The sequence below is a fragment of the Aptenodytes patagonicus genome, chromosome 1 (genome assembly GCF_965638725.1).
Source record: "Aptenodytes patagonicus chromosome 1, bAptPat1.pri.cur, whole genome shotgun sequence".
Classification (NCBI taxonomy): domain Eukaryota; kingdom Metazoa; phylum Chordata; class Aves; order Sphenisciformes; family Spheniscidae; genus Aptenodytes; species Aptenodytes patagonicus.
In genome coordinates, this window is record NC_134949.1 from 220,315,272 (window position 1) to 220,338,160 (window position 22,889).

Sequence of the window (22,889 nt, forward strand, 5' to 3'; positions counted from 1 at the left end):
GCAATTACCTTCAAGACTATAGACATCAGCCAATATTATCAATCAGGTGTGGCAAACTGATTTAAATACCTGCACAGCTTTAAATACCTACACAGCTGCAGTTCTGGTTTCAGTTTGAAACCTTGATTTTTCTATCACACAACTCATTTGTGCCTTTGTTTACCTTTTTTCCCAAAAGTCAAGTTAAAGGGTTACATGGCCTTTTAGCACATATGATGCTAGGACAGCTTTTTTGTAAAGCAGCAGGAACAATTGCACGGGATCTGCATTCAAAAGGGACCACTTGGCAGCACACTACCATGACCTTTCCCCTGCCACATGCCCAAAGCCATTGCTACGCAATGCATATTTCACTTATGTTCAAAATAGATTTTCAAAATTAACCTATGTCTTTTATATGGTGGTTGCTAGCTAGAAAAATTAACATCTAACCTTTATGGACTCATAGCTTGTAAAAGCCCTCATCCTGAATACATCAGATGAAATTAAAAGAATATTTATATAAAAAGCCTTGCAAATTTCCTTCTTTATCACCTTCAAGTGCTGAAAGATATGATCTACTACGCATACACAGGCAAGCTAGTGATCTCTCAGCTTACATGGTATTACGGAAGCCAAGACTTGCTTTCATGAGGTAAATTCTCAACACCGTGAGAAATAAACTCTGTATATACTGCGTTATATACTGACAGAGACAGACAGGAAAAGAAGCAGCTGAAAAGATATTTGCTACTCCAAGTTTAGCATGGAACAGCCTTCTTGTCTAAAAACCAGATTCATTTTCTTTATTCACTTTGCAAGTAGGAAGGAAGGAATGGTGTGGGAACTACCACGCTGATTTTCAGTCCTGCTCTGGACACCAAAACGTCCCATTTTCACCCTGAGAAGTAAGAAACATTGTGTATATAAATATTAAGTTGTTCTTACACTTTATAGTAATGGTGTGAAAGAGCAGTTCACAGATAAATCACCTGAAATATGAGTAGATAAACATCACGAGTGACTAGCACTGAAGCCTACAGTCAAGATTCACAGGTTTTATTCTCAAATTCTGCCATGAGTTTGATGCCTCTCAACAGTTTATTTTTCATGGAAGATTTTGAAAAATTCAAAAGGAAAACTGCTACAGATATATTTTAATTAGTATCGATAAGATTTCCAACCAATCTATAACCTATTTTCTTCATTCTGCTTTTTTCATCTGTGGAGTATAGAAAGCATACAAGGGTATGCTTCCTTACTGCCTAAATTATAAAGATAAAAAACCTGGCTTTTGAAAGAACTAGCCCATCAACATTTTAAATCCAAGTTTCCAGTTAACTTATTTCTATAATATTGAAGAGAAAATCTAAAAAAGATATTCAGCTTAACAATAAAATTCACTGTTTATAGCACATATCTGTAGTAAACTTCATGTAAGAAAATAGCTACAAAATTCATGTTTGTAGCACTAAGCAGCAAAGCTTCTTTAGCTTGTCATAAAAGGCACCTTTTTGGTATCCACTCTCTTTTATGAAAATAAATGTAAAAATAAATAGTTTCAGGCATACAATCAAAACAAACATGATGCAAGAACGTTATTAGATAATGATTGCCTCTCTTGTCCATTTCCACAATGCAGCACAAATTTGGTCACGACAAATAATTTTTACTGTTTCATCACAACCTGAAAGGATATGTTAATTTTTGTTTCTTTAGCCTTAGGTTACTCAAAATGACTATCATATCACACACTTAGTTTAATTCCAAAGCTTTAAAAACACTGCTGCCTGTACTACTATTCTAGTTCATACACGTGCAAAATCTCATTAGAGATGCTTTTCTATTAGAAAGTCAATTTAGCATTGTAATTGACCACAAGAATCCAGACTTTTGGGGGGTTACCTTCAGACGCATGTTTAAATGTATCTTACTGTTCGTCAAGGGTAGAGGATGATGAATATACTGCTGTGTCAAATAACCATGATATACACAGAAGAGGTATTATGCAATATTGAAACCAGTGCACTGTCTTTGCTTACTATGAATGGATAATCTCAACAATTCCAAGTGTATTAGAAACAAATATACTCCGTTATTGGTATAAAAAACTATGTAGAAGCATACTGTGATATTCACATGAGATGAGATGCAAGGGAAACCACTGAAAAAGCGACAGGTTATTCACTGTAGATGAAACAGGTAGAATAATTTCATGTGCATGGCATATATTAAAAGACACGCAAATGTCTTCATTTCATGTATATACCATTAATTAAAGACTTGCTTATGAAATAATTATTATGGATCCAAAAATCTACTGCTGTACATTCTATTCTCATGTACTGTGAAAATATCCATTTTCTTTGCCCAGAAATTAGCTATGAAGAAAAATAGAGTAGCCAGAGGGAAATTTCAGGCAGGAAAAACAATAAAATGAAATTTGTTAAAAATAACACTTCTGAAAATAATTTTTTTTTGCAAAAGGAAAGGTGAAAATATAATATTCACAATTTGTACTAGTGCTTCTAGAAAGGAATTTGGTTTTTTTTTTCTGTAACCAGAAGGTTCTGCTGGAAGTGGTAAAGCTGATTTAGACGTCAGTGAAGGTTTCATGCTAGACTTCCATGTAATTTTGTTGAAGGATAAGATAAAATTCTTCTACATATATGGGTAAGTTAGTATTCTTGTCTTCTTGTTCTAAAGATAACTGTGGAAGAAACCATTAACATGAAAGTAGAAGGGATAAGTTGGATAATCATAAAGCCTTCTGAAAAAAGGGAGAATTCAGAAACTCTGTATTCAACAGCACCAGTATATGTGCTGCCAATGTAAAGCATAATGTCCCTGCATCTTGCATTTCTTTGGGAGGTAACAAGCCATCTCTACAGTAAACATCAAGTGAAACAAACCACAACTCCTTGAATTCTTTTCTTTCAGGAAGAGACATGCAACCATGAATTCAAGTTCTACCAGCCTAAATTAACTGCATTTCAGTATTTGACAGGTCAACCAGTTAACAAATCAACAAATTCAGATGCCATTTGAGCTACAAGAGAGGTTATGCATCAAGTTTAAAATGTGTTTTCATTTTTGTATTTACCTTTAGGTCCTTTGAACAACTTGATCTCTACCACGGTCTCCAGAATAGGTCTCCTTCGACGAACGTACAATCGTACTATGGAGCCAGCCTCTTTTAGGGCCTCCACGGCTTTGCTGTGTGAGACTTCTGACACGTCGACCTCATTCACTCGCAAGATGCAATCGTTGACCCTACAAGAAAAACAAAGAACCATAGATACTAAATGCTTCAGCTGTTATTTTGGACCAAACAGAGTTTTGTCAGTAGTGCTGTAAAACGAAGAACGCTTCATTGGGAAGTCTGCCAGACGACAGACTTAATGCAATACGCCTCATCAGCAATGAGACGGAAACAGAACACTTAGTCCCTCCAAAAGACATACCTGATTCAAACTAAAGTCTGCCTAATCACCTACACCTACCATCCTCCTTCATAAATTGGGGTTGGATCCACAGAGTGATAGAAATGAGTAATAAACAACTTGTCTTTACAGACTTCATTAAAGTACCTTTTACTAAACAATATAATCGAGTTACAACATTCATGCTGCATGCTATCACGACTACAGTTGCTCTTAAGGAAATCAGTTGATTTAATTTAGTACAGAGAGACCAGTAATCATTCCAATACCTCCTTAAATCTTTCATATTTATTCATCAGAGCCAAAGAATTCTAAGTTATCAAAGTAAAAATGCTGTCCTACAAAAAGCATACAATTTAAGAGAGAATGTTTCATGCTAAATAATTTGAGTAAATTTCATTGCTTATGTTTTCACCACTGACTGTAGACCTACTGTGTGGTAATAGCATCTATTTTTCATAAAATATTAATAAAATTCCCTCATATTCTTACTTTGGATGTTTACTACATCATCTGAGGATGAACTAATATATTCACCGTCAAAATGTCCTGGTTTGATGGAGTAGTATTCTCCTGATCTGACAGATTTGTCCAAGTTGGAAAGGAAATCTACACCTTGAGAGCACTAAAACCCATCTCCAAAGCAGCAGGCTAATAACATAACTACTGGGCCATCCTTTCTTTGCAAATGAAAGCAAGTGAGAAGAGCAAATTCCAAAGACTAGATGAATTGAGACTCTATTGTTCTTTCGTGAAGTACATTTATTATGAGATGCCTCTAAGTATTTTGGTTCCAGAAGAAAAAGGCATATGTAAATGAATGTGTTCTTCTGCATGTCTGAAAGGACAATCAGTGAAGAAAATATGGGTTGCTAAAAATATTCCCATTTCCGCTGTGTTTCTATACATAAAGATCAAGCATCGAAAGTTACTCTTTACAGCAAGAGAACACTTGAGCTGGCTACTGCTCAGGAGTCTTAGCACATGAAAGAGAATGAAGCTTCACCAAAAGCGTATCTGAACTCTGAGAATTTAGGATAGATTTTTGTTATGTTCTTGTGCTGCTGTTTTTTTAAAAAACAAAACAAAGCAAAACAACAAAAAGACCACAACTATTTGAAACCAAACACTTTCTGTGTTATCAGCCTTTTGGAAAAACATTTCCAGGGGAAAATGTTGATAGCAGCCTTTATCTGACAACTGGTCGAACTTGGAAAGGTCACAAAATTGGTACTTCCCTTCTGACAAAAAGTACCGTACTGCAAAGTCTCCAGTTTTCATTCAATGGTTGGGTTTGCTGCTTTCCTTCAATGCCAGAAGTATTAATTTTCCAAATGTTTAATTGTGTGGTTTGGCTGTTAAATTAACAAGTGCTCTAATACAAATTGCTTTTTTCTTTTAAATAAAGCATGAATACATCCTGCTAGTGCTTCCCACTCAGAAAGATAGTGATTATGTCTAAGCTGCCAGTCTTTCTGTTAATATCACTATATAGAATCATCGAATCATAGAATAGTTTGGGTTGGAAGGGACCTCTAAAGGTCATCTAGTCCAACCCCCCTGCCATGGGCAGGGACATCTTCAACTAGATCAGGTTGCTCAGAGCCCCGTCCAACCTGACCTGGAATGTTTCCAGGGATGGGGCATCCACCACCTCTCTGGGCAACCTGTGCCAGCATTTCACCACCCTCAGTGTAAAAAATGTCTTCCTTAGATCTAATCTAAATCTACCCCCCTTTAGTTTAAAGCCATTCCCCCTTGTCCTGTCGCTGCAGGCCCTGCTAAAAAGTTTGCCCCCATCTTTTTTATAAGCCCCCTTGAAGTACTGATAGGCTGCAATAAGGTCTCCCCAAAGCCTTCTCTTCTCCAGGCTGAACAACCCCAACTCTCTCAGCCTTTCTTCAGAGGAGAGGTGTTCCATCCCCCTGATCATTTTCGTGGCCCTCTTCTGGACCCGCTCCAACAGGTCTGTGTCTTTCTTGTACTGAAGACCCCAGAGCTGGACGCAGTACTGCAGGGGGGGTCTCACCAGAGCAGAGTAGAGGGGCAGAATCCCCTTCCTCGACCTGCTGGCCACGCTGCTTTGGATGCAGCCCAGGACACGCTTGGCCTTCTGGGCTGCAAGCGCACATTGCTGGCTCATGTCCGGCTTTTCATCCACCAGTACCCCCAAGTCTTTCTCGGCAGGGCTGCTCTCCATCCCTTCATCCCCCAGCCTGTATTGATACCGGGGGTTGCCCCGACCCAGGTGCAGGACCTTGCCCTTGGCCTTGTTAAGCCTCATGAGGTTCACACGGGCCCACTTCTGGATCTTGTCCAGGTCCCTCTGGATGGCATCCCGTCCCTCTGGCATGTCGACCGCACCACTCAGCTTGGTGACATCTGCAAACCTGCTGAGGGTGCACTCGATCCCACTGTCTGTGTCATTGATGAAGACATTAAACAGTACCGGTCCCAATATGGACCCCTGTGGGACGCCACTCAGTATCTGATTCTTGTCAAATTTATGACTCTTATTGTTGTCAGATCTGAAATACAATTGGTTGTACCATGCTTAACAAACAAACGATAGGATCCTAACCATTGGATGGTTATGAAGATGAGAAGTTGGGAAAAGATTATAAAAACACTGAAAAGGAGAATTACATTTATTTTGTTTTCATATACTCTGTGCCCTGCATTGACAAATTTTGATATTACTAGATAACCCTATCTACCTAAAACCTCTCATAAAGGCTCTGGCGATGCCTTCTGTTAAGGGAAAAAGCATGTCTTTTGGAGAAAGTCAATAAACGACATGGAACTAACTTGCCAAAATCAGTAAGCCACACACCTCCATTTACTGAAAAAACAAGACCCTTTGGAAAAGGACATTTACACTCCAACAGAAATCTCACCTTAGTGTCTAAAATTTGGCCTTTTAGAGTTATGTACTTTAAAACAGTAAGACTATCTTTAATAAAACATACACAGATTAATACTGCTAATGTAGGATGAATGTAAGAGTGAGAGAATACAAAGCTGATCCAGCAATAGAAATACTTTCATACAAAGTATTTTGTTTGTACACAAATACAAACTTTGTCAGTGCAGAAGTAGCAGGACAACAACTATCCCACCCAGTCTGCTACGACGAACACATCCAGTGCTAGATATCCAGCTATACCTTCTGAACCTGTAGGCTTTTTTTCTCCCTCACAAACAGAGATATGAGTTTTTTAGTTTTCATAAATAAAAGAAATACAATATTCAAGAACATACATGCACACGCATAAAAGTGTGCACATATATATGTGCCTATAGTGTTCTTCGGGCTTTAACACAATTTTTTGGAGGGCATGCTGACCCAGTACTAAATCAACAGAACACAATGATCTCAGAGGTCTACAAATATTCTTTGAGAATATTCAGACCTCTAAAACAGCAGGTCCGTGGTGCAATGAAAGAAATGACGTAAGGTGGTGAGATGACTCTACCCTTAAATAATGGCTAAATGATTCTATGATTATTATTAATCTAGAAACACCAGAATCTTTTTTAAATATAGAAACATAGAGCACTTGGAAGATAAAAACAAATCATTATTCATTAAAAAATAAGAGAATTTCAGAGAAGAGAATAAAACAAGAAAGCTGAAGCAACATCTGAACATACAGACTGTGATGTCATATTTTTCTCTTTAAATCTATTCAGAATGTTTTCAGGGCCAATACTTGGCATAGTTGTTATTATCTAAAGACAGAAGTCTGTGACGGTGGGCTTGGGATACTTTTTCCTTCTATTTAAACTTTTACAGTACAGTTCCTACTCTGTTAGAACTCTGCTCTTTTAGTGACCTATAAATGCCGTAACAATATAAACCTAAAATAATAATAGCAAAAAAAGTCAGTAAATCCAGCTTGAGAAAATTCTTTCAGATGATCAAGTGTACGGTCTCACCACTTAGGGACAAAATTATTTTGCCCTTGCAAACAGCTCTCCAATGTATTTTCCCAGGTTCATTGAGATATTCGTGTGACAACTATACGGCAAAAGTGTATTCCAATTGATTCATGGATTCCTTTCTCCATTTATCTCAAAATCCTCCTAAGGCCCGTAGGTGGGTATACACTATATGCAGAAGTTAGTTTCAGGCACAGTTTCGGGCCTGTGCCAAACAGAAGATCTGCCTCATAATCCAAGGTAGTCATACCAAATCCAACAAAAGAGATCCCTATAGTTTCACCAATACCTACAGTAATTCAACACAAAAAAATCCAGGCAGGAGGAAAATTCTTCCAAGAAGACTTTTTGTTTCCACAATAAAATACCATAAATATATTTTGTTAAATATTAAAGCATTTATGTAACAGTCTCAGCACTTTTAAATTATTACCATTCCACTTGTAAACCTTAATGCCATATACTTCTTTGAGTAAGGTCTATCTGTAGTTATTTTTTAAAATTGAAAAAAATTGTAAAAATTTCTAATGAATTATAAAAAGTTCTAATGAGAGAGAAAGCAGAAAAGGAAGTTGCATCAGCTATGGCTGATGACATGCAAAAATTAAGAAACTAGACGAAATTCTATTTTATCTAATTCTATACAAAAAGAAGTCTTAAAAATTATTCTTAAGATGTAGAACTTTAATTGCTAAGATTTAACAAAATAATCTCAGCATCTGCTGATGATACAGGTTCATAGAGTTCTTGACTAAATTTACTCATATTTCAATGAAGAACAACATGTGATTAGAAGTATTTGCCATGTGGAAAAAAAAAAAAGGATGAAAATATGTTCTGTATTTTAAAAGAACATAAGCCTAAAAGCAATGTTCATGCTATTGTTTCCTTGGAAAAAGAGGGACTTCATATCTCAGTTCAGCACAGCATATAAGTTTCTGGTTAATTTTTGAGGTATAAGTGATCCTATTTCTATTTTAGCCAAAATACTTAAATGGGGACTTAGCGTTGTGCATATACTTAAATTTATTCAAGTCTGTAGAATCACACATGCAGGTAACGGCCGAGTTAAAATGAGTTAGGCAGCTGTTCCCATGGCTCGCCGGCTCATCTAAATACTTTAACAAAATGGATATATTCTACAAGACTTTTGTAGAATAATTCAGATATGAAGGACCCTGAATTGTAAAATATAGAACACGTTATAATCATGCCAAGACAGTTACAACTGATACAAGAAATATGATAGAGATTTTGCCGTTTAGGGGGAAGGTCAGGGACACATAGGTTTACCAATAGTTGTTGCTATCTTCAAAGCAAATAAGGGATTGGATTAATTAAGGAAAAATACTACTCTTTAAGGGCTTATTCCAAATTTGTTCTAAACCTGACTACCTTCATCTGAGTTTCATGTTTACTGTTTTCAAGAAACTGTGCAGACATCCTCAAAAAGCTGTGTCCTGGTTTCAGCTGGGATAGAGTTAATTTTCCTCCTAGTAGCTGGCACAGTGCTGTGTTTTGGATTTAGGATGAGAACAATGTTGATAACACACCGATGTTTTAGTTGTTGCTAGGTAATGCTTACACTAGCCAAGGACTTTTCAGCTTCCCATGCTCTACCGACTGAGAAGGCTGGAGGGGCACAAGAAGCTGGGAGGGGGCACAGCCAGGACAGCTGACCCAAACTGGCCAAAGGGACATTCCATACCATGGGACGTCATGCTCAGTACATAAACTGGGGAAAGCTGGCCGGGGGGGCCGCTGCTCGGGGACTGGCTGGGCATCGGTCGGTGGGTGGTGAGCAATTGCATTGTGCATCACTTGCTTTGTATATATTATTATTATTATTATTATTATTATTATTATTATTATTATTATTATATTTTATTTTATTTCAATTATTAAACTGTTTTTATCTCAACCCATGAGTTTTCTCACTTTTACTCTTCCAATTCTCTCCCCCATCCCACCGTGGGGCGGGAGTGAGTGAGCAGCTGTGTGGTGCTCAGTTGCCGACTGAGGTTAAACCACGACAAGCTGATAACTGCTTCAGTCAAGTCATAAGACGAGTACAATCCTTATTAGAACTATAGTAGGCAACAACTGGTAATGATCATTCTGTTCACTTGTTCTGTGCAATATGGTGCCCTGGAGAGAAACCCAAAGCAGCCTAGTATGGCAGCAAAGAGCCCCAGAAGACCAAATGGTCCTGGCAAGATGCATTAGCCCACTTGCAGCTCCATAAAAGAGACAGTTGGAACCAACTGTGGACTCAAGAACAAGGGAATGATCTGTGCTACATGGGACAATGTCATGACACTAAAAGCTGCAGTAATCCACGGGTCTTAGTTATCACCCAGACACCTCCAGACTAATTGGCAATCTATTAATGGGACAGCCCTGCTTCTCACAAATACAGTTACCATGCTTTCTATTGCAGAATGGCCAACGTTAATATATTATTTCTTAGCAAATCTAATTTTTTTTTAGCTGCCTTCTCAGAAAGGCTTAAATTGATATGGACTTTATTTATTCTTTAATTGAAGCTTAGAAATCAAGGTGAAAATGCTGTTATTAAGGGAGAATCAGTGCAAATCTATGGAATATATCAGGGGGATATATACCTTCATATATCAGCATGGAGGTATCAGGTAGACAACATAAGTAAGAGAGAGAAGCATTAGACTTCCAGTCCGTTCCGTTGCTCCTGCTTTGTCTAACCATTTTAGCCAAAGTTTCCCTATAAAAGGGTTGATGTTTTCTTCCAGAAGTTACAAGAACACAGCACTTTAACCAGGAACACAAGATTATAGGTGACAAGCTGAAAGGACTGATTATTGTCCTTTCTTCAAGAAATCAGCGAATAATAATATAAACACATTATCTGACCCTAGGAGAATCAGTCTAGTCCATTAGTTAGGGAAGACTACCTCTCTCTCCCCTAGTTTTTTTTTTTTAAATCTATACACACCCTTCCTATCCCATAATAAGTAAAATTTGCAGCATATAAGGATAAAAAATGTAATTATTGGTTCTGTTCCATATAATTTCTTTCCAAGAGGAATAAATTATTATTTTTTTGAATTTCAACTAAGAATTCAGAATAAAGGATCTCAAATTTACTACAGCAGTCTTCAGATCTGTTTTTCCAGTTACAGAATATAGAGCTAAAACTAAATGCCAATGATATGTATGTACCATAGGGCATACTGTTTCCTTACGTATAATGATCCTTAGACACATGATCCAATTTCTGTAGCAAATTCACATATACCCTCAGGCCCCTTGCTGACATTGTAAAGTAGTATAAAACTACTGCTATGTTCAATTTAAAAATAAAGGGATAAAACTTAGTGGTAGAAGAAAATTTCTGGCTATTTCTGGAAGCTAGAGAGGATCTAGTGTTTATGAAAATGTCTGATGAAGGTACCAGCCAATCCTAACTCAAAATCTGACAATTATGTGTTTTATAATGAAATTCCAAATATCTCATAAAATGGTTACTGGCTGAAAATAAACTTGATAAAAGTTATGATTTGAGGGAGGGGATAATGTATGAATGACAGCAGAATTTGAGCTGAACTTAATAAAAATCTGAAATCCTAGGAGTGATTTTGATTTAAATATTTGTGCAAATATTGGTACAATAAAATGGTAACCCAGCTGTATTTAACATGAAGGCACTGTCTGAATCTAACCTATGCTTCTAGTAAGAGCAGAATTGTCTTTGGTTCTGAGGAAAGTAAATAAGGACTAAAACCAAAATGTTGCATTTCTGAGAGAAAAAAAAAATCCTTCAACCTTCTGAATTCTTTAGCAAGTGGCATTATTCTATTACAATGAAATAAATTGAAAAAAAAAGAAAATATATTATCCCCCAAAATGCTGGCCTGGTGCCACCCCAACTCTTCCTGTGCAACCTTGAGCAGGTCACTGAACTTTTTTCATAATCTTCAAATAGAGGATTAAAATCCCACCTGCGTCCCGCTTCCTTTATCTCCTGTTTACAGTCTAAATAAACTTTTCCGAGGAGAGTCTACACCTTCTTGGCTCATCTCAAACAGGGACTATCCCTCAGTGCAGCCTCTAGGCATACTCAGCATAAATGATAGATAACCAACAAAAGCAGCTCCCTGCCTTTTCCTGGCTGCGTTCACAATCGTAACCAGTCTTCAGGAGTGAGAGATGATGGGCAAACATTTCCACCATGCACAAAGGTTGTGCTGTGTGAGTGTTTGTGTGTGTGCAAAGATGGGAACTAAACTCTTGCACAGCATTCCTGTAAGCAAATACACCCAGGTGGATGCTTTCTCCACCTGTACTGGCAAACCAGTTTCGGTGTGTTGGCAGTCCGGAGCCTGAAGGCTGGAGCATGGCTGAGATAACAAGTCTTGCCGAAAAGCAGGGTGTGCTCGTTTAAGCCTGGTGCCGTGCTTCTGCAACCTCATAATTGACACCAGCAACTGGCTTGATTTTCAGCCCAGAGACTGAAATAAAAAATCCTACAAATCTTTTTGATTTAAGTAATGTGTAGGTTTTACTACAATATAATGGAAACCCAGTCTGTTCTTCAGCATACCACCAGCCTTCAGCCCACAGCTGCCGGCACGAGGTTTTGGAGGGTGACCTGAAATTGTGTTAGTTACCCACACAGTCCACTGTTCACTCCTTTGAATTTTTGCAGTGCTTTTGGCATAGAAAAGAGCCACCTATCTTTCCAAGTGAAAGTTGATCTCTAGCGTGCTCCTGCCTAAATGGCAGAATGCAAAAGAAGCAGAGGAGCAGCAGAAAAAGCCTGCACACGTGGATTCAGCTCACTCCCTCCGGATCGGTGAAGTGTCTCAGTCACTTTTCTGATTCCCACATCCAGGACCCACTAGCATGAAGTCCTAGTCCTTGTCCTCCAGACGGTTGCATGAGAAAGCAAAAAGGACAAAGGAAATTCCTCCTTTGTATACCAGGAGTCCAGAGATGGTTTAGGAGGTAGAAATGCCTACTGCAATGCAGTCAAAAATTTCAGATCACATCCAGGAGGCCTTAAGGTCACACCAGCGTGACTTGCAGGTGTGCTACCAGAGGACTTTGAGCTTTATTTTACTTCCAGAACAGAGACTGGAGCCCAAATTGTCAGGGAATAATTCAGATTTCAGAAAATACTTCTGAATTTCAGAACGTATTATTGTCTGAAATGACCGTGTTCTTCCATATCCTGTTAATGACATGACCTTGCTGAGACCCAGGACACAACCAGCACAGCTACAGAACTGTCATTAAGACATTTACATTTATTGTCCTTCACTACTGCTTTAGTTACTTATGGATTTTTTTAAAAGCAACAGCCATCTTAATGAAATGTCAATGTATTAAAGAGTCTGCATAATAATAATAATTGAATTTGAAACACAAGCAACTGGTAACAATATCAGTAAAAATATTAGTGGAGCAGCTCTTTATCATACACAGCGTCTCTTTACCCCTCTCCCTATCTTTCATTTATGACTAATTTCTATTTTTGAAGTTGCAAGTCAGAAACAGACAGCATACTGCACTATATAATTAGGAATGGAAAAGTCCCTGCAGCCTTTAAACTGTTAGAAAAAAATATATTTAGAAGCTCGATTACGTTCCTATTCACAGTTTCAATAGAGGACACATTAGCATTTGCCTTTTTTTTTTTTTAAAGGTCTTAAACTCAGCTGTAAGACTTCACTCCAGGCACAAACTTGGCTAAAAAGCAGTTTATCTGTTGTTTAAAATACTTTGGATCATTTCTGCATTCTAGCCTAGTTCTGAGAACTTCCTGGGGCAAGGCTGGGGCTCTCCTTCAGTTAACACTTTCTGTCACACTGAACAGATCCTTTTACCCTTTTAGGCAGTGTGCCTTTATCACAGGGTGTCTGTTTGTTTGGCAGTGTTTATATACACCTCTTGGTTGAAAATACCCACCAAGCTAACATCTAGAATCCAAGAGAGTCTGTCGCCAAAGACAGCTCATATTATATCAAATTGGCACAGTGAAATCCCATGCAGAAATATCCAAGCCAGCTCAGACACTCTCAGACAGAGTAGATCTAGCATGGAAATCCACCTGGATCATAGAATCATAGAATCATAGAATCATTGAGGTTGGAAAAGACCTCTAAGATCATCGAGTCCAACCGTCAACCCAACACCACCATGCCCACTAAACCATGTCCCTAAGCGCCTCATCTACACGTCTTTTAAAAACCTCCAGGGATGGGGACTCCACCACTTCCCTGGGCAGCCTGTTCCAATGTTTCACCACTCTTTCAGTAAAGAAATTTTTCCTTACATCCAATCTAAACCTCCCCTGGCGCAACTTGAGGCCATTTCCGATCGATGTTTTCCGTATGTCTACAGCCAATTACCATAGGTAAAAGGCCATATTAATGCAGCTCTGCAATGTTGAGCTCAATTAGTACTAGCTTGAGTCCCTGCACAACCTGCCGTGCAGTGAGTGATTTCAAAAGGGGGCCCATTAATGGTTACCAACAGGAATAAAAATAGAAAAGAGAAAAGAACAGTCACAACACTGTAGTGCGAAAACCTCTCCCATAGATTAAAACCAGAGACCTTGGACCCCTGGCAGCAGGATTGCTGCAGAGACACACAACTAGGCAGCAAGGCAAGACAACCATCAACCAGGCTTGCACAGGAGCCACCCAGCTGAACCTCACTGGCCGCATCCCCCCCGAGGGCCGGGCGGCTCACCCAGAAATCAAGCCCTTTGCCTAAAGGAAACAGTGCTGCCCCTATTGCTTGAATGATCACACTGTAGGGAAGATCGGAGCTAAAATGTGTGGAGTAAGGTGTTCGCTCGCAGAAAAGATAAAAGCTGTATGAAGCCATAATCCAGACCAGGATTATGGCTAATCATCTAGCCTGCTGTTTCTCTCCAACAGTGGCCTTTACCAGATGGTAAAGGAGAAGCATTAACACAATATTTATCCAGAATACATTTTCAGCTGCTGACGACTCTGGACTTCTCTGAGTCAGAGATACTTTTTTTTTTTTTTCCATTTCATAACCCTGGATAGATTCTTCTTCCACAAATTTGTTTAACCGCTTTCAAAACCCACATAAACTTTTAACATCCACAGCGTTCTCTGTCAATGAATTCCACGGCTTTGCTACCAGTTAAATAAATACCTCCTTGTGGATATTTCAACCTGCTGCTTATTAGTTTCATTTGACGTCCCCAAATCCTTTCATTAGAAGAGATAGCAAACATTGCTCCCTGGTCATTCTGTTTCTATCCTGTAGTTAAGAAACAGGACATAATCTCTGACATCTCATAACTGATTTTTCATCATAAGAAATAAGGCCCTGCTAGACACACTCTTGAAGCCAAAGGCATATAGCTGAACTACTGGTAACACTAATTTAATTTCAGAGATGGAAATACCACCACCCATCTTTCTTTCTATCTGAATGCCTCTTGGCTGTAACACCCACAGATTTATAACTGAACTCTGAAAAAAATGCAGTTCAGGTCAAAGTTGTTTTTATTGTTTTTTCTTGACAAAAATGACATTGTTTTATGCTGAATAAATTTTCCAGTCAAGACAAAAATAAATGTCATTCTAATATGCTTTGAATTAAAATAAAATTGAATGAAATAAAAGGTTAGACAGTCAGGGAAACAAAAATCAAAACAACAGTCTGCTGTCTTATTATCCAACATAATCTCCCAGAAAAACATTTTAACTACCTCTGCGTCCATCACTGAAACTGTTGCACTTTGTATAATGTAATGCTCTTCTTAAATTGCAGTCAAAACCTCCTATTATTCAGGAAAGCATCCTCAATCACAAGACTAGAAAGAAATTTTGCCTGTTCCTTTGACTTGATGAAATCTTTAAATATATTACAGAAATTGTAACAATAGAAACTAATGCAGGTGCGTGCAAGATCGCTGCTGAGCAGTGCCCAGGACATCCATAGAGAGGAGACCCTGGTCCACAACCTCTACCTGACTCTCAAAACAGCACGCTCACTAAGGTCGCTCTGACCCAACTAACATCTACTTGTCTCTGAGGAAGTGAAATAGCTTTGGAAGGAAAAAATAAAATACTTTGATTTCATAGCCAGTTTAATGGTCTGATTATTCCTCTGGAAGATGTGGGCTCATGTTCCCCAGAGAGAGAAGGATGGTGAATGCAGGTTCCCCTCCAGAGGTGAGCTGAAAGGTGATTTTGCCACTACTTTTATGAATGAAGGAAGCCCTGATTTACTCTTTTCCCTTTGCCACTGAAAAGCAATTTGGACCTCATTTTGTATCAAAAAATGTTTGCTTAGCTTTAGCATAGTATTCCGAAGTCTTTTTAGACCTGAAATTTGTAGATAGCAATTTTTTATGCAGTGATGCAGCCAGCATTCCATTGAGAAATGCTCACCGGGCAAGGGAGACTTAAAAAATAGCTTATTTAAACAATTACAAGTCAAATAAAGAAACTGTATAATTTAAATAAAATTACCACATATATTGAAAACATTCAAAAATTTACTACTGCCAAATGCACTAAGCATTTATATTTTAAATTATTGATTTCCAAAAAAAACCTTGGTAAGCAGTTAATCTGAGGCAACTCTTAGCTGTAGGAGTGAATTTGTTACTAAAATTTCAAAACTAATACTAATTTCAAAATCAATAACTTGACCTTATTATTATAATTATTTGAAGCTATGTAAAACTGAAGTTTCATAAAATATATGAATGCTCACTGCATGGTATTGACTTGGTATTACTTAAAATTTACTCATGATGACCTCAAGCAACCTTATGGTCAATAATATCCAGGAGCTAAAAACAGTGGTAAGTTCCACATCAACTCCAAATATCATTCTCTACATCCTCACCTTAGGGAAAAAAAAAACCATTCAGTTAAAATTTCTCACATATCTACTCGAAGGCTGAGCCAACAACCCCACTACAAAAAAGTGGCAGTCTTTTTGTGTCTGATCAAATTCATAGAGGTTAAGGGTGCTTCACTGATAAACCCAATGCAGAGTGAGGAGCGAAGCAAAACCCCAGTTGGTTTAATGCCTCCCAGAAGAGCCTCACCTTCTTACACACACTTTGAGAAAGGGAAGTAGTTGTTAGCTGATGGTAGCTCATCTCACAGGGTGTAGCTGTATGAGGTTGAGGGAGGAGTAGCTAACACACATTCAATTTGCACACAGGCAGACTCAAGCATAAACTTTTAGAAAAGTCAAGTCTAAGTACATCTGTAACAGGAGGACCTCTCCTTTTTTTCCCTTTTCTTTTTTTCTTCATCACAAACATCCTGAAAGCAGAATGATATCCTGTCGCTGTATGATGCTTTTGGTGGTACAGCTGTTCTAAATCATTTATAATGAAATGATATTCTGTGACATCAACCCTTCAGTTACTGCTTGGTTAGCATAAGTCAAGGCAAATTAACTCTCTTTTGGTAGGTAAGCCACACCTGTAACAATCTTGTACAGAGTTTATGATCTTTCACTTCGCACATTATTCCTTTTAAAATGCTCCCTGTATAAGATAGACTCCTCTCCCCCCAGCATAAGTCACATCGTCTTCAAGCAGAGTTAGGGACTGTGATACACAAATGTATGTCAAGGTAAAGCTGCTGGGTTGGGGATGAGCCCTTCCCTTTGCCAGACACACCAGTATAAAACACAAATCAAAACACTTCTCCACCCATGAAAGACCATTTTGTACTTATCAGACCTGAGATTCCTACCTTAACTTACTGGAAATCAAGTACGACTTTACTAAAAACAAGAGATTTAAAATAGTGTAGAACAGACACAAATGTGAGGTCATTCAGGCCAGCAGCCCTGCCAGATAAAGTCCACCGCCAGTGGCCAAACGCCCGGTTAGCCATCGATCAGCTGGTAGGCCCGACAAGCCCATGTTTTTGTTTAAATGTTTGTGTTTGATTGCGAGCTCATGACGGCGAGGGGACGGCAGAGGAAGCAGACAGCTGAGTGTAGGCAGGAGAGGGCAGGAAGGGGAGGGGGAACGCAGAGGGTGGGCAGCAGGGTGGGCAGGACGCTGGGGCTGGCAGGCGCTCCAGAAGCCTTCCCTGAAATGTGCTCTCAAATGTGTCAAATTTTCTTTATTAAACTCTTTTGCGAGATCTATAGGAACTACTATTTCCTTTTTCTATTCCCCCCTCCCAAAATTAAGTTGTTTCTCCCACCCTGCATTTCTTTTCCCTCTGCATTTCTTATCCAGCTCGATCCTCAGCTTTGGTATCCTTTGCTCTTACCACATTTTTCCATTCCTCCGTCCGTTCTCTAACTCCCCAGTTATCCTCAGTCTCTCTGCGTCTCGTCTCCTGCCACTGCCATGTACGATGCTTTCCTTCTGAAACTACTCCCACTAGCAACCGAGCACTGAAACTCCCAGCGCATCCAGCCTCTGTCGGCAGCTCGACTTGATCTGGGCGGCTCTGGCAGCCGGCGGAGGCAGCAGCCTCTAATGGTGGCCAGAAGGAAAACTTCTGCTCACAGAACAAGTATTCATGTCTGCCCTTCAAAGCCAGAGGCCAAAGTGGGACAGCGGAGAGGCGAAGAATGAGACAAACAAGGTGTAGGTAGCTGTGGGGTGTTGTGAGAGGAAGGTGTTGGGATAAAGAAAGGGGAAAGAAAAGCAAACCCCTGTAAAGTCTGAGATGAATGAACGCACCAGGAAGCTGCAAAGCTCCTCCCAGCTCCAGGGCTGCTCTGCAGGTAGAGGAAGATGCCCCAGGCCAGGCTCTATAGGTGTGGTAGAGGGCAGGGACGGCTTCACAGCCCTGACTTACCCTCCGAGCCCTCCGGTTTAGTTGGCTCCAGCACCATGCGGGGGCTTCGAGCCCCAGAGCCCGGAGGAAAGGCAGCTGCCTCGGCCCGGCCTCAGCGAGTCCAGTCCGGGGAAGGACAAGGCGCTTCCTTGGGACTGAGATACGCTTTGCCTGCGAAGTACACCAAACTACTCGGTTGTTCCTCACCCGTGGCTAAAATCCTCCCAACTGACACTAGCACTGTCTGAAGCATATTCAGGTTTGTGCAGGAAAACCAGTTACAACAGATAACCCAGAAGGCAATTCCAGATTCAGTATTTTTACAAGCACTTTTCATCTGGGGCTTTCAAAGTGCTTTGCAAATATGAACTCGTTTAAGCTTCACAACAACCCCCGTGAGGCAAAGATAATGATCACTATACCCATTTTACAAATGGGGAAACTTTAGCACAAAAGAAGAGAAGTGTTGCCACAGATCAGGCATAGCAAGTTGAGCACAAAACTAAGCAGTGCTGCCTCCCAGGCACTTGCACTAACAAGCAGAAAACCCTCCCTTCCCCTCTGGTTTGACTGAGAATAGCTATTCCAAACAAAGGTGTAGTGTTAAAAAAAATGAAGGAGGAGAAAACATGTAGTTCAAGTTCAGTAAGAAACTTCAGCAGCTTCAGAGCATCAGTACCATTAAGCTACGCATTTAACATCGAGTTAGCTACACCTTTGAGTAGAATGCAAATAGGTAAGTAGAAGCAAAAAAAGCTTGCTTTTTGTAATGGTATGATTCAAAGCAACATGCAGAATGGCACGATGTAAGCAACACATCCAAACAAAGTACTCGGACATCTTGCAAGGCTGATACTAAAAATCACATGCCATGGGAAAATAAATTTAAAACCCCTGCTCTAACATCTGCAGTAAAAGTCGATTAAGGAATGTGACAACGGTGATGAGGTACTGTCAGGAAATACGGTCTGGCTAAAGTCTGAAAGTCCAAAGTGTTTATTCAAACCACAGCCAAGAGTTTTGACAGCGTATGAACGGACTGTCTCACTGTGTATTAGTGGTTTTGGCTGTCAGAAGCAAAAAGTTGACCAAGCTTTTTCTTAAAAGTTTTAGAATCAGATCTTTGCTGGTTATAAGGAACTTAACTTTTTTACTATAGTTTAAGTCCGTTTCTTTTTCATCCAAAATCTTATTTTCAGGTTCGGTGGGAATTGAAAGAAATGAAGAATTCAGCAGCACCCCAGAGGGTTACACCTGTCGAGTTCAGGAACAGATGTGAAATATTTTTTCCTTGACTAACGCTAGACTCCATAGAGAGCTGATGATTTCTCAGGTATGTAACCACAGAAGGATTCTTACTCCAGATAAATTATCACTGAGCTATTTAAATTCATAACTGCAGTAGCAGTGCAAACATGTTGATGAAATAATCACTTGGATTTGGCTGCATGCTGCTGTTCTGCTGCTGCAGCACTCTGGGGCGTTTGCAATTTCAGGCAGGATGGGTACTAAAGGAACTCTTGGGAGAGAGCCCTGTTAACCAGTTCAGTACCATTGCATGAAATAACTAGTGCAATGGGCATTATATAACTGCAGAGTAGCTAAAGTCTTAATAACACGCTACTTTGCTTAAGTGTTATTCGCAAGCAATGGTTTCAATTAGTGGAAAACAGCTCAGAAACTTATAGGGGGAAGAAACTGATCCTTTGTGTTACAAAAGAAAACTTCTACAAAAAATGTCCATCACTGTCATTTACTGTCTATAAAGGGGCCCCTAAAATTCACCAGTTTCAAATACCACAAGCCAGAGAAGTATTTTTTTCTCCCCATTAAATTCTATTCCATTTACCTGAGAATTCAGCAGTTAAAACACGATTTCCTTTTCCTTTCTTGCACTGCTTAAGATAACTTTTACAGCCTACCAAATGATTTTCAAAGTAGGAAAAGCAGAAATACAATCAAATTCAGAGACATGCTGGGGCTCTGCAATACCAAATAAGGAATGTAAACTTCACATAGGAAAAAAGAGAAAAAGAAGGATTCAGCTAAAGAGAAGTGAAGTGGTGAAAGCATCAGAAAAGATAATTACATGGTAACATATTCCATTGATGAAAATAAGTTGATAATTTCAAACTTGAGTCATAGTAAGCCATCTTCAACTTTAAAAATAATGTATGAAAATCGGATTTTGATTTTGTGACCTGCCTTTTTCGTGTAGATCCGTTGTGGTATTCTATCTTTTTTTTATTCCACAGTAGCTCAAAAATGATATGCACAGATATACAGACAAACAGAGTTAATAAGATCAAACTTCCTAACACAAACCAGGACAGAGTGAGCAGTCAATAATTCATGATCTAATTTATGACTGTCTGCAAAGCAAGCATGTTTTGCCTAATGGGGTGAATGTCTCTTATTAACTTACTACTAAATTATGTACTGAACTAATAGCATTGTCAGAGGCCTGTAAACAGTGCAGATATGAATCAGTGTTTTGTGGCAGCACTATAATTATAATAACATCCTGAACAAGCTTTATGCCATTGCAGTGCACATAGACCTGGTACTGATAGGCTTAATACAAGATCAAAAGTTAACAAACAGGGACTTAGGCAGTGAATCACAAAGCAGACACACTTCTGTTTTGATATATAATGATGGTGAAATAAAGCCAGTTGCCTAAGCTGGATTAGAGACACATGACACACTTGTAAAGAACATCATCTCTTCTGGGAGTAGCTCTTCACATTAATCTGAAAAAGCCCCTGTTTTTTTCCTGTTATCACTCTCAATTCACTTCTTCTTAGTAAGCAATCTAGAGCTACAAACAGATACCACCAGGCAACAACTATATGCCTGCTGCTGCTGGAGGGATTTAGGTTTCAGACTTTTCATCAGAGGCAAAGCACTGTCAGCGCAGCCCATGGGGCAAAGACTGAAAGGGGTGCTTTATCCAGCCAACTCGCAAGTGGGGACTCGCTTCTGTTTCCTCTCCTCCATTTCTTCTTTCATTCGAGTTTCTCAGGTAAACTGCACACAATAGTTATACCAGTGTGTTTCTTAATTCCAGTTTTCAAGCTTTGAATGAATAGCATGAAATTGTAATATTTCCCCTCTGGTTCATCGTTAGTGAAACACAGAAATATTTTAAAAAATCTGATCGGAATGCAATGTTTACCTTTAAATTCATTTTTCTTAGTTTTATTTTTTATTAACAAAATATGCATGAGAAAAGAGTCTTATCTCCAGAGTTCCTCTCTTGCTACATATACCTAGCTAAATTTATAATCCTTTGACACATCAGTGGGTTAGTTGATAACTGAAGGGGACACAAATCTAATTTGTTTAAAACCTTTGCTGGTAGGCATTTAACTGAAGCCTGTAAGGCACAGAAATAAGAGAGAAGGAATCACTATTCTATTCCAGGCTTTCTCCCTGATTTAATAGATGACTGAGGGCAAGTTATTTCGGTTCTTGTCTCCTCCCATTAGTATGTGTATTACGTTCCTTTGCTCACACCAAATCACTTTGAGAGCTGGGGGAAAAAAAATCCAATGGGGCTAACTATTATGGTGATGGTAGAACAACACAGCATGCAGTTTCACAATCCTAAACCTCCTGACAATCAGTAATTACAGTAATATCAGGAAAGACACTTTACAAAGGAAAGATAAACACTGCACAGCCTTACTAGTTTTTAACCTATTCAGATAGCTGGGGTTACGTGTGCTGTTTCTGATCAGTCTGCCAAAGGCAATTCGCAATCGATCTACTTTTCTCAAAGTGTTTAAGTTCTCCTTACAAATATCCACACTCCTAAGGAAAAAAAAAAAAATATAGGTTCACAAATGGAAAGAGACTGGAAACCAGTTTCCTCGAAGAAAGAATGAATGAAACAGCTACAGGTCTGGGCAGCTTACCAGGGCAGTGTGCCTCCAGGCACAACCACTTTCTTCCCTTTGACTCACCCCTCCTATAAACCCTCTTTCCTCTTGAATACAGCTCAGGCTTAAATACCAAAATAACCTTCGGTACAACATTAACCCTTGAAATTCAAGCTCAAGGCCGTCCAAATCTATCTCACAGTCCTGCAAATAAACTCATTCATTTTCAGTCACATATACAGTAACTGATTTTTGAATCACAGGTTCAGTAAGATTCCTATGACCATGAGATTGGTATAAAACATAAGATTTTAATTCTTCTTCTATCCAAGACTCTTTTATTTGTTTTTTAAATCCCAAGACCTTTTAAAATTCACATTTTCCAACTTGCCTTCACAAAAAGGAAAAGCATATTTTCTGAAAGCAATAGATAAGGAACTCCTATGACCCACTCATTCCTGTAGACAGAGTTTTGAGAAAAATACCTCCACCAGAAGATCAGAATTGGACTGTGAGAAATTGTAAACAGAAAGAATGATTTTTGACTCAAAACAGCTTTGGTTTATGATCGCTGAAAATAAATTCATATGTTGGGAGTCTCTGCTCTTTTAAACTTGGTCACAATTGAAAGCTTTTCATTATTGATTTATTATTTTTTTTTCTCAATCAAGTTATACCACTACACTGTGTTTCTAGTTCCATAAGTTGATCACTCTTTTTTTCACAGAGTATGATGAATTTTTTAGATGTGTGTTGCCTTGTAGAAGCCAGAATTTAACTTATGATTGATGTGTCAATAGAAGGAACTGCTGAGATAGCCTATTGAAGTTCTTTGCTTTATCTAGGCA

The 22,889-nt window shown here is 38.9% G+C and overlaps 1 protein-coding gene across 21 annotated transcripts in view; it reads right to left on the reverse strand.

Moving 5' to 3' along the window:
• DLG2 (discs large MAGUK scaffold protein 2) overlaps positions 1-22,889 on the reverse strand; it is a 1,063,600-nt gene that overhangs the window by 334,223 nt on the left and 706,488 nt on the right. For all 21 annotated transcript variants that reach the window (XM_076328370.1, XM_076328369.1, XM_076328371.1 and 18 more), the window contains one exon: positions 3,083-3,252. In XM_076328370.1, the coding sequence (XP_076184485.1) occupies positions 3,083-3,252 (170 nt within the window). The remainder of the gene's footprint in view (positions 1-3,082; positions 3,253-22,889) is intronic.